General features: G+C 39.0%; 1 protein-coding gene across 1 annotated transcript; it reads left to right on the top strand.

The window, feature by feature from the left end:
- The first annotated feature begins 241 nt into the window (after nucleotides 1–241).
- On the top strand, nucleotides 242–6,610 carry LOC149851531 (E3 ubiquitin-protein ligase ORTHRUS 2-like). Its single transcript, XM_090008675.1, has 9 exons — nucleotides 242–718; nucleotides 1,429–1,964; nucleotides 2,113–2,238; nucleotides 3,061–3,160; nucleotides 3,513–3,574; nucleotides 4,112–4,214; nucleotides 5,200–5,329; nucleotides 5,778–5,986; nucleotides 6,251–6,610. Exons 1-9 carry the CDS (start codon nucleotides 242–244, stop codon nucleotides 6,608–6,610), a joined length of 2,103 nt encoding a protein of 700 aa, XP_089864801.1.
- Nucleotides 6,611–12,597: the final 5,987 nt, after the last annotated feature.

Here is a 12,597-nt window from a genome sequence, read left to right as displayed (position 1 = left end):
CTGGCGGGAAATTCAAAAAATATCGAAAGAATCCCGAAATCTCAGAAGCAAGAGAGAGACTCAACCTTTCCCTCTCTCTCTTTCTCTCTCCAGTTCTCTTCATAATCCAATCGCCACCAAGTTTTCCGCTCTCTCTCTCTCTCTCTCTCTCTCCACACCAAGTTTTCCTGCGAGAGAGAGAAAACCTGTCTCTTCTCTGTCTTCTATCCCCACCAAGCTTTCCTGCAACAGAGAGATTGAGATGGGTGGTGGACAGGATCTGCCCTGCGACAGCGAGGGGGCGTGCATGGTGTGCAAGGCGACGCCCGGAGAGGCAGAGACCCTCTTCTGCGCAACCTGCGCCACCCCTTGGCACGCCTCCTGCCTCGCATCCCCACCCCCCGACCTCTCCTCCACCCTCAACTGGGAGTGCCCCGACTGCCTTCCCCCTCCCGCCCATGGTGGTCAAGCAGCCGCGCCGCCGTCTCTGCCCCCCACAGTCGCCGGGAACGGAGCGGCCGGCGACCTCCTGGCCGCCATCCGAGCCATCCAGGCCGACGAGTCGCTCTCCGAGGGGCAGAAGGCGAGGAAGAGGCAGGAACTCATGACTGGAAACGCGGTGGCGGACGACCTCTCCGGTGAGAATAAGAAGGGATGGAAAGAAGATGGGGGAGAGGAGGGTATCGAGGAAGGTATCAACTGTGCCTTCTGTCTGCAATTGCCGGAACGCCCCGTCACGGTAAGTTCACCACCGCCATCGTGGTCTTCATCGCGGAGCACGTCGTTGTCGTCGTCGTGGTTCTCCGCGACGATGACGACGACAACGGGCACCATGTTGGTTTAAACCCGTTTGGGTGGTTTGAATTCACACCGGTGTCGCCACCATTGGCTTCTGGCTTTGTTATGACCATTGGTGTTCTCTGTTTGGGTTTTCTACTCCCACCATGGTCACCATTAACATCACAACCACCTCCATTAATATTATCATTATGTCTATTAATGCTTCTTTTTTGGGTAACTTATGGACTGAACCCCTTCACTGTTAGTCTACCACCATAGTCATCTTCAGTTTCATCTCTACATTTTGATGGTTTCACATTTTAGGTATCTGCCAGCACACTATCACAGTTGCCATTGTTTGATCATTACCATTTGGGGTTTCCGATTTCATCATCATCACGAACATGGCCGTGAAAGTTTCCATTTGGCTAACTTGGTTGCTTACCATCTTCAGCACCATTAATCCATCATGCCCACCATGGTCTGCCAAGTTTTTCTTTGTATTTTCACACTGTATGTCTTGATTCACAATAAACAATAACATGACCATGATTGTCTTGCTTCTTGGGTAATATGCACACTTGCTCTGAATCACCATCATCGCCATGACTTCTACCTCTATGGTTTTTGTCATCCCCATTAACACTTTGATCTTGGGTCAATTCACAGACACCATGCGGGCACAATTTCTGCTTGAGGTGCTTCCAGAAATGGGTAGGGCAGGGGAAGAGGACGTGCGCGAAATGCCGGGGTTCTATTCCTGCAAGGATGGTGGACCAACCAAGGATCAATGCTGCATTAGTGGCGGCAATCAGGTTGTCAAGGATGTCGAAATCAGCATCCGCTTCTGGTAGTTCCAAGGCCTATAACTATTCAATACACAACAAGGATCGACCTGATAAGGCTTTCACGACGGAGAGGGCAAAGAAGGCAGGGAAGGCCAATGCATGCAGTGGGAAGATCTTTGTGACCGTGCCCCCTGATCACTTTGGTCCGATTACTGCAGAGAATGATCCAGAGAGGAATCAGGGGGTTCTTGTTGGTGAGTGCTGGGAGGACCGGATGGATTGCAGGCAATGGGGAATTCACCTCCCCCATATTGCTGGAATTGCAGGACAGTCAGATTATGGTTCCCAGTCGGTCGCCCTGTCTGGCGGATATGAGGATGACGAGGATCATGGAGAGTGGTTCCTCTACACAGGAAGGTTTGAGCTAGGCTTTCTGATTTAAAGCGTCATAACCTTTCTTTCTATCTCCTGATATATGATTATGGTGGTTATTTTCTCATGCTTTTGTGGTTGATCCCTCTAACTTGACACCCTCTTTTGTCTTCTTTGTGTTGGTTTATGTTAGCGGGGGGAGAGATTTGAGTGGGAACAAGAGAACAAACAAGGAACAGTCATTTGATCAGAAATTTGAAAAAATGAATGAGGCATTGCGTGTTAGTTGCAAGAAGGGCTATCCTGTTCGTGTAGTCAGGTCAGACTTTGTCCCTTTTTGTCTTTTCTAGCTATCGTTGCTTCCTCATTGCTTATTTAGTTTGTTATAAGTTGTCCCACATAATATCTTTTAGAGTTTTTTAACTTAATCCTTTGTATTAATTGATTTGTTAAGTTAGTAGTATAGTAATGTGGTTGTCTGTTGTCATAAGAATGCTAGTCATTAGTAGTGATTGTTATTCTTATCTTATGAGATGAACAGGATTGGTTTACTGGAGATACCGCTGATTGGAACCTTTGTTTGTTTGGATAAACTAATACCTTTCTTTCCTTTTTGTTTTCTCAAAGTTTGTGAATCTGTGGGGTGGATTCCAACCTGAGACCCCTTGGTTAGGTTACTGCAGCTCTAACCGGTCCAGCTATCTTATTTGACTAATTTATTTATTTTAATTCTTACTGACTACCGTTTATGCATCTGTCAGTCTTTATGTTGACACAGTGTAGATTTAGCCTTATTATTTGGTCTTTCTTAATTTTGCAAGGTTCATCCAGTTCAAATCATGTTAGGTTTTTGGTGGGCGCATTAACTGCAGCCTGTACTTATAATCTGGACATGAACACTTTAATTCAAATTGAATGACTGTTAACATGAGATTGTTATAACAAAACCATTTTCGTAGGTAAATGCAGTAGCTTAGACAGAATAAAATGTCATTTGTTGAGACATTAGGAAGGGGCTATCTCCTGCAATGATGTACTGTTTATAGGTTTCTTACAGTTATGCAAGAAAATATAATTTGATGGAGATGGTAGTGTGGCTAGCCAATATTGCTAAACTTTGGATATTTCATGGCTGAACCAGGTCGCATAAAGAGAAACGCTCTTCATATGCACCGGAGAAGGGTGTCAGATATGATGGAATTTACCGGATTGAGAAATGTTGGCGTAAGGTTGGGATTCAGGTATGCGTCCTTGCTAATCTTACGGCCTTGATTTTATTTAATGGAGTCATCCCTGCGTCCTTTTTTGTCAAGACTAAACATGGTGTTAATATGTATATAATGAATTGGGTTACTTGTTCTAAAGTACCATGATGACAACAATTTGCATCAAATACTTTCCAAAAGATTTGCATTGTAAAGGCATGCTTTATACTTAATCCCTTTCTTTCCTATTTAGATTGATTATACAAGGGATATATGATTCCTTCAAATGTCTGGTTGATCCATCAAATTTCCATTGGAATTGTTTGTTATATTTCCAATTTTAAAATAAAGGCATTAGCTGACAATTACTTTTATTTACACATTTCAGGGTTTCAAGGTCTGTCGATACTTGTTTGTCAGATGTGATAATGAACCTGCACCTTGGACTAGGTTTGAAATATTTGGTTGTTTGCTTATGTATTAATGTACAATCTTCCATTTTACCAGGTTCTGTTTAATTTGTCATCATGTTTTGGGTCCTTTTAACGTTTAAATACTAGAGTAGCAGGTCGTATATTTTCCCTCTTCTCTGAAGGGGCATTGGGTGCTCGTCTTTTGTGTGTGTGTGGGGTAGGATAGTTTCCTTCTTGGGTTGTGTGTATGTTTTAGAGCCAAATGGTGTCAACTGTACAAGTTTCCAATAACATTTGACTGAGAGAAACTGTAGAGGTGATGGAATCACCATTTATTCATAGGGGAAGGTATTCTCCTAGTCTAGTGTAGCACTGTTCAGCCAGTGGCGAAGCTGGATCAATAACTTGTTAGACCAAGTCGTGACTGTTATATTAGTTCATAAAAATGTAACCAGACTGGGTGATCTTGTAGAGGAACTTGAACTGCTCATGGGCTGGTAGTAGATGTGTTCAATTCTTGCTTTCTTTATAATGTCTCAGAGATTAGCTAACCCATTGGGTATTTGATTTTCAGTGACGAGCATGGTGATCGACCTAGGCCATTGCCATCCATCAAAGAGCTTAAGACGGCATCTGACATCACAGAAAGGAAAGACAGCCCTTCATGGGACTGGGAGGTCTGTTATTTTATTATCTATTATATCTTGCTTTATTGTTGTTGAAGCTTTATCCCTTTAGTAGGAGTAATGTACTTTTATGGTGGCTTCACGAGTATGAACACAGACACCAAAACAAAGGAACAAACTTTTTTCTTGGCTATGTCACATAGGTGCGGGTATGGGTGTGGATGCGGTGACACAGTTTAAAAAAACTTGGGTGCGGGGGTGCGGAGTGTGTGTGTGTGTGTGTATATATATACACACATATATAGAGAGAGCGAGACATATATTTTAACAGTTTTAAGTTAACACTATGTGTATTTGTGTGCATTTATGTATTTATATATATATATATATATATATATATATATATTATAGATGAAAATGGACTTGATTAGGGTTAACGGAATCTACTTTTGGATAGAAATGGACTTCAGTGTGTTTGACTTCACCTAACACAAAGGAAGTTGTGTCCAAGTGTCGCACCCGCCTGGGTGCGAGTGCGACACGGGTGCGGTGCCCCGTTAGAAGAGTCCGTGCGACATTGTTTCTTGCCTACATGAATACATATCTTGATGTTGAGAAGTTTTTTTTTTTTTGCATAATGATGTCAAGAAATATTTTGAAACAGGAAAAATAAGTTATTTTGTTGCCAGCAACATATAGCTGTTTTGCTATTTTTTGGGTTCTGTATCCACATTTAGCATTCACTTCTTTGAATTAAAGGCAATTATATTGGTAGGAGGGGGCTATACATATTGTTAAGGACAAACTCATTTACAATTTGTTTGAATTCTTAGGACAAATTTGTTCTGTTTGTGACAATGTGCAACATTAACAGACAACCTAAAACACACCTTACATAATTTGCATGAATGCTGGATTGTATGTAGCAAAACGTTGTGCTTGTTTTCTTTATTTTGAACATGCTATTGCTATATAACCTTTTCATGCATTTGTACATGTAGAATGCATACTTACATACATTTAAATCTATTTGTAGGAAGGAAAGGACTGGTTTTGGAAGAAACCTCCACCTCCAAGCAGGAGACAACTGGATCATGCAAATGGTGAAGGTAACTGCAAAACTAGGAAGGCAAATTGTGGCAATAAACGTAGCAAGCTCCCTCCAGGTAAGGTCTCAGCTGTTTTTATAGTTCATGGAAAGCCTTTTTGATGTGAAAGGGGAATAGTTTCAGTATGTAAATATTAGCTTCTAGAATTCACTTTTTATTTTATGTTATGCTTTTTTTTAAGTTGAGTTCTTCGGAATTAGCTTGAACATGCCATTTCAGATCTGATATGTTCTTCACTTCTCCTCTATTGACAAAATTCAATTTATTTATCTTTTGTTGCCTTCAATTTTTTTTGCTGCACGTTCTTATCCTTTACTGACCTAAGTATGGATTTTCCTTTTTATTCTGTGAAAAGTTTTAGCTGATTTGATGCATAAAGAGCCATCATTTGTCAAACTAATCTCAATCTATACTTCATGGGATTATTTTCTTCTTTTCACCTGCCCTTTCTTTTTTTGAATATTTTCACAATTTTGAAACTGCTAACTTGTTCCTTTGAATGTAGAAATTCTCTGTGATCATTGCCGGAAAGTTATGACTCTTCCTGTTACCACTCCCTGTGGTCATAGCTTCTGCAAGGCCTGTCTGCAGGCTGCTTTTCCGCCAATCAGAGAGAGAAGTGTTGTTGGTGGGCGGAGCCTGAGAACGCAGAAAGTCATCAGGAATTGCCCTACATGCAAGCAAGGCATAGAAGAATTCTTTCAAGATCCCAAGGTACTACAGTAACAGAAAACTTGCAGTATGATGATCAACTGGAACATATTGGGTCAAGTGTTTGATATGACCCATGAACATAATTTTCTTTCCAGAAGTATGCTTGATTAGGGTCCTTTTATGCACTATCTCGGCCATTTTAGACTTCTCTATTTTACCAATTACAACCTACTGTTTAGATTTTCGTTTTAGCTGGCCAAATCTTTGGATCTTAGGTTGATGAGGAGTGGTTGTATAACTAATTAATTATCTGCAACTTTTCAGGTTAACCTGGATCTGCAAACCATGATTGAGAATATTCAAAAGGAGGCAAGGGAGAAATCGGTAGAATCAAGCAAAGTTGATACAGAAAAGGGAATGGATGATACTGAAGAATCTGGTCCAAATGATGAGTCTCAGGAAAAGGCCGAAGTTGAGACAGCTGATGTTGGTGCTGAAACTCTGGAGAGGACAGTTGTAGATACAGTAAAACTCAAACGAAAGGGATCCAATTGTGCACGTTTGACAAGGGCCCAACACAAGAGGGCAAAGGAAGGAAAGACTGAAGAGAAAGAAAAGATGGAAGAAAACCAGGGTTCTCCTTCAAGCCCTCTTTTTGTCCAGTCTGATGGGGATTTTGAGTAATTGATTTTCTTTCCAATAGGTCCAAGGGCAGCAAGATTGAAGAGAGAAAAGATTAAGGAAAACCAGGGTTCTCCATCAAGCCCTCTGCTTGTTCAGTCTGATGGGGACTTTTTGTAATTGGTTTTCCTTCCAATAGTTTTCAATTTTTGTATACAGGATTGTATGCGTAGCACAAAAGTATTGGAATTCTTGTTCAAAATAGTTTGAATCAATGACTTATATATGAAGCAAACTGCTTAATCTGATTTTTGAAAAGAAAAAGTGTAAGTCTTATTTCTTTGTGGAATGCCTACCTTTTTGGTGTAGAACTTCTAATGTGTGTAGGTGTATCAGGCAAGCAATAGTCTTGCATATTTACATCAGATAGCAAGAAAGGAAAGAGAAGAAACATAAACAGTAGAATGTGTTTTATTCAGTGCTGTCATGGCTGTTAATGTGGAGCCACTGTTCATTATGGATAGCACATCTTCATTGGTTTCTTGCCAAGTCAGTGCTAGTACGTGCAAGTTAGACATCAGATGTGAGTTGCTAACACTGCTCTTAAACCTTGGCTACATATTTTAGGATAAAGTGTGTTAATATGAATTATGAACTTGTATATTGTGTTGGCGGGACTTCATTTCTTTTCAAATCTGATATATAGATGTGTACGTGGTGAGTTTTATGGGATCTGGGTCTTGGACCATCCGATTATGGCACTTGAACAGGTTTTTGAATGGCTTAAAAGAAAAATCAATGGCTCACAAGTTTTGTTATTTTTAAGCCTCTAAAAAATGTATTTTTTTGTCGAAAACATAATCTAGATGTTGGTTTCTCGTAAATGCATCATGCATATACTTGCTAAACAATTTTCAGAAAATGGAATTCCAGCTGTCTTTAAGTCCCATACATGTGTTACCTACTTCTTATCCTATATATTAGCAGCTTTAGCCTTTGTCAATTCTATCATACCCCAGTACTACTTGTGAGGAGAATTGGAGATGAATGTGCTACATGAACTGCTTATGATGTATATTTTCAAAATCTGTACTTTTTTTAAAGGCAAGCGGGGGTTAGGCAGACCACTACCAGTATTCATTATATAATTGAATTGATTACAGTTTCTATAAATCGTCCTTTGAGTGACTCCAATCTGGGGGTGATCCTTCCAAATTTTCTGAATCCCCCCTTGCTATTTTAGCTAGATTTTTAGCTATCTGGTTAGATCCATTTCTAGCTTTTTGTACAAAAATCCTATCAAAACTGTACAAAGAAGATATGATGCTTCCAGGAATATCCAATCCTTCCAAAAATTGGTTTAGTTTGCTGACCAAATCAAATCTACTCGGTTTTTGAAGGAAATGACAAGGGTTATGAAGCAAAAGAGTCAACTCCTGCAGGTCAGGGTGGCCGTGTGAGCTTAGACCAGTAAGGATCGACCGTCGTCTCTGAAGAGTTGACCCCTGCTGTGTTATACAACAACAACAACAACTACGCCTTCATCCCAAAACAATTGGGGTCAGCGATATGAACCAATAAAGAAATTCATTTTGGGTCTTCCACATGAATCCTTTTCCTCCAATCATTTCTATCCAATGCCATGTCCTCGGTGAGGTTCAAAGCATTCATATCCTTTCCTATCATCTTCATCCAAGTCTTCCTAGGCCCACCCCTGCTGTGTTATACTTGGGTGAAATAACCTGTGAGGGTTGACCCTTACAGTTATCTTAGGGCCTCCCTTGACGAGGGCCAGTATGTCAGGCCATCCACTCCATTCCATGTAACCTGAGAGGAAGATATTTGGAAAAACATCCTGCCTGAGTGAAGTGGCCTGTTGAGGTTCTGATGGTAAAACCAAAGTGCCACTGCTTCTGTGAGATGCCACAGATTTGTATGAGTAACCATCCTGGTTTTGGGGGGACTCCAGAAAACCAAGGCTCTCCAGCTGATGTCTACTCTGTTAACCTGGTTTTTATGAATCCTGAGGACATGTTCTCTGATCGTGGTAACACCTTCTCTTAATAGCTGCGAGGAGTTCTTCCTAACTTTCCCAATCTCGGACATGGCATGTTTGGCTAAGCAAAGCTGGAAAGTGTTACAAAATCTGGACTCGGCCGAGAGGCAGCAGGTGGTATGGCCATCAACCGCGTCAACTGTTAGCCTTTTTATCATGCCTTCACCTGTCCTGCGTTTGGTAATCCTTTGTCTGGAACAATTTATTCATTTAATTTGAAGCAGATTGGGGTTTGACAACAAAGACAGGATTTGAGCCATGATACTCATATTTGGTTTGAAATTTGAATGCTATGGTTTTGGACAATGAAAACTGGATCTATTCCTCTTCGTACAGCTAGAATGCGTTGATTCTGACCATGGAGTCCTTTACCCAACCTGATCTAAATCTGTCAAAAGTAATCAGATCAAGGAGTATCTATGCACTGAACTAAGTTCACCTTTCGCAAGTTTCCTGATAGGAGGAAAGCTATGATATGAGCCCCCTTGGCCACTGCTCCTTTTGTGGAGGACAATCTTCTAGTTAAGCTAGTAACTGTTCAAGTTTCAGAGGTTGAATGATATAGCTGGATGAGTAGGTTGCATTTTTATAATGGAGGGGTCTCGAGTTTGAATCCCATTGCGTGCGTGTGCATATATATATATATATATATATAGTAGTTCATAGGTGCATGACCACTTTCGAACATGACCAAAATGAACTTGCGGTGAGTGTCCATCGTGCACGTGATGTACGCTCAATGGTACTGTTTTCGCAAAAAGACTTAGCGATGACAAAAGTTGCTGCTAAATGTGTTACTTGATGTAAACTTGCACTGAGCATCCATCGCATGCACGCATGATGGATGATGAGCGCGAGTTCATGCTGGTCATGTTTGAAAGTGATCACACACCTACACATTTTGTTTATATATATAGTTACTAGAGTATGAAAACTGGAAATATGAGACAACCACAATTTTTATGGATTTTTTTTTTTTATTTTCTCTTGAATCTAACCATACGGATGTGATATACATGTTTGATTTTATAAGAACCCACTCTTGAATCATCTTATTTTTGCCCTTCGCACATGTGAGCCTGATAAGGTTTGCGTATTATATAGTGACGTTATATGAAGTTCACAGATTTTCAATAAAAAGGAAATTCTACCGTAAATACAATACCATATTTGCAAATATGGTACGACCTTAGCGAATATAACTTACAAATCTCACTTAAGTAAATACTTCTCATGGAGCTTCATAAATGTGTGACATTCATAAATACATGTTTTGAATGTCTTCTATTTTGGCACTTTGATGAGACCTCTACAAATATAGTACACTTTTGTGAATATAACTTGTGAACCTCTCTTAAGTAATACTTTTTGAGGAGCTCCCCAAATGTGTATGGCATTCTATATGAAAATCTTATGCCTCATTTGAGGACTTTTTGAACATTCACACAATATTGAACATGAGATTCACAATTTTTCTTGAGACTTAAATGTGAATGATCATATTTTTATAATTGTTTGTATGAATATTAAATGCAATATTTTGTTATTTAAAAAATGATAGTTTTTGTATTTTAGGGCTTTGTTTATAGTCTCTAACTCCTCTTCTACACTATATTTCATGCGGCTAAAAATATGCTTTATATGTATATGATAAATTAATCAATAAATTACTTAATGAAAATAATTATTATATATATATATAATATTTTATGAATGTCACACATTTATGAATGCCTAAGGACATGCTTCGTACCCACGATCATGCAAGAATCTGCAATGTTAGGAAACAATAAAATTAATAAAAAATAGTAAAGAAAACAAGTGTAAAGCTGGCCCTTGTTCGACAAAAACAGTTCGCTTTATTGAGGAACTGCCGAACTTCATGGTCAAAAAGAGAGAGCGAGAGGCCGCAAAATTTGGCGTGCAGCCGAAAGATAGTGTCCAGTCATCGATAAAAGGACAGAAAAGAGTGGAGAGGTGTCCCCCCGTCCATTCCTTCTGCACCATTTTTTGTGAATGGCAGACGGGAAAAGGCTGTCCATGGAGGGCCCCACGATGTTATCTTGTAACTTGTAAGTGCGAGGCCACGCTTTCTTCGGTTCCTGAGACAGCGCGTTAGCGTCCATTATGGCACATTGGCAAGCGTGCACTAGAATGATGCACGTGGCAGCTCTCTATTGAACGCAGAAAAACTCCCCTCCACATTGAACGGATGCAATCATATTGCACACTTTCGCTGCCCGATCTGCCATCGTTCTTATGTTGGACCCAACAGCTGACAGGCTGTTTCAGACAGATACTGAAAATGGGCTATTTTTTTAATAAATATAAAATAGTTTGGATTAAATTTTTAATATTATTTTAATAGTTTTAGCACGTGTTACATTCTGATTGACACTGAATAAATTTTATTTTATTTTATTTTTTGGCTGATTCAGAGTATGGGAATCGACTGATACACCTGAATCGGTGGCCAAACGATACAGTCCAATGGAGGGCAGTCATGTGCAGCGGCACACTCAAAATGTACAATGTGATGGGTTCTCTCTCTTCATTGAATATGGGTCTTTCGGGATGAGTTTGAATGCTTGGATCTCAAACTAAGATTTGATATGATGGTTTTTCTTTAGGACAATGAAAAACCATTATTGAGAACTGGGTATTTATTAAGTCGAGTTTGTCAATGACTATCATGTTTGAAGTTAATGACTGTTTAAAATCAATTTTTATTTTAAAAATGTTAAATTAAATTATTAAATATGTTTTACTATATTTGTGTGTTTAGCATCTTCTATCCATAATTTATACAAGTATAGTTATTTCATATTAAATTTGTTCTTATTAAATGTTGTTGCAGGCTTCTTTTTGTTGATATTGAAGATACTCTCTTTCCTACGATGTAAAACTCTAAGGTTGAATTAAGAAACAACCACCCAACAAGAAATATGAATCTTAGAACTTATTTTCTGGGGAATATTAATCAAGTGTTTCTTTAGTGCCCCCTTGCCAGATTCAATATATCGGTCCGAAGCCACTATAGTCTAGACTGATCAAGTCAAGCTGCGCTAGACTCATTTGAACCAATGTTGTCAAAATCGTATTGGCTATGGATTGGTTTGGCCAACCATTCAGGTGAATCAGCTGATATCGAATCTCAAGTGAACCATTTTGAATCTACTAAAAAATAATCAAAAAATATTTCATGTCAATCAAAATATGACACATGTTAAAACCATTAAAATAATATTAAAACATCTATTTTATGTATTTTTTTTATGTTTATTAAAAAATAGCCGATTCAGGTTAATATCGTATCGGTTTTGTGTCGATACCATAAGAACTAGGCGAAATTTTGCTTCACGCCGAGTCGAGCATGATCAGTATACTTCCCCACATATATGAGCGTGGGTATGTGTGTGTAGGATGAGGTTTTGTAGCATTTCTTAGTCATCCTCATCCTCAGTATTTTGAGCTGTTGATTTTCCACTATCGTGAGTTTTGAATATTGTGACATATTAGAAATGATTAAACCAACCAACATAGCAAATAATCTATATTAAGCACATTTGCGTGGCTATATTCAAGATTTGGTAGCCAGATTCACACACACACACACAAAACCGATCAGACTTTAATTTTTATTATTTATTTAATAAGTAATATATAGATGAAGTTTTTAAAGTGCTAAAAATCAACAGCGCACAATACTTTGTATGGTAAAGTTTTAAAAGCATTATGAGCCATCGATTTTTCACATTTTGAAAAACATGTCTAGATGTCATAGTCTTCTTATAAAACATATTTCTCACTAAATAAATTATTATGAACAAATATATAAGGTCCTATTGATGGGAACACTCTAACTTTGAAGAAGGGGAGTCATCCGATTGTCATTGGTAGTAGATTTTTAACCTTTCTTTTGGTATATATATATATATATAAGTAATGCGCTCCTCCTGTCCACCTTCTGGTTCAGACCCATTCTGACCCCTAA

Source organism: Nuphar pumila, chromosome 1 (assembly GCF_984573655.1).
Source record: "Nuphar pumila chromosome 1, dmNupPumi1.hap1.1, whole genome shotgun sequence".
NCBI lineage: Eukaryota > Viridiplantae > Streptophyta > Magnoliopsida > Nymphaeales > Nymphaeaceae > Nuphar > Nuphar pumila.
This window is presented reverse-complemented; position numbering and strand designations above follow the sequence as displayed.

Bases quoted from the DNA above. Each gene is read 5' to 3' on its own strand.
- LOC149851531 (XM_090008675.1), top strand. From the start codon at position 242: ATGGGTGGTGGACAGGATCTGCCCTGCGACAGCGAGGGGGCGTGCATG. The intron at 1,965-2,112 runs GTTTGAGCTAGG...GGTTTATGTTAG, and splicing joins TGGTTCCTCTACACAGGAAG to CGGGGGGAGAGATTTGAGTG. The intron at 3,575-4,111 runs GTTTGAAATATT...TTTGATTTTCAG, and splicing joins GAACCTGCACCTTGGACTAG to TGACGAGCATGGTGATCGAC.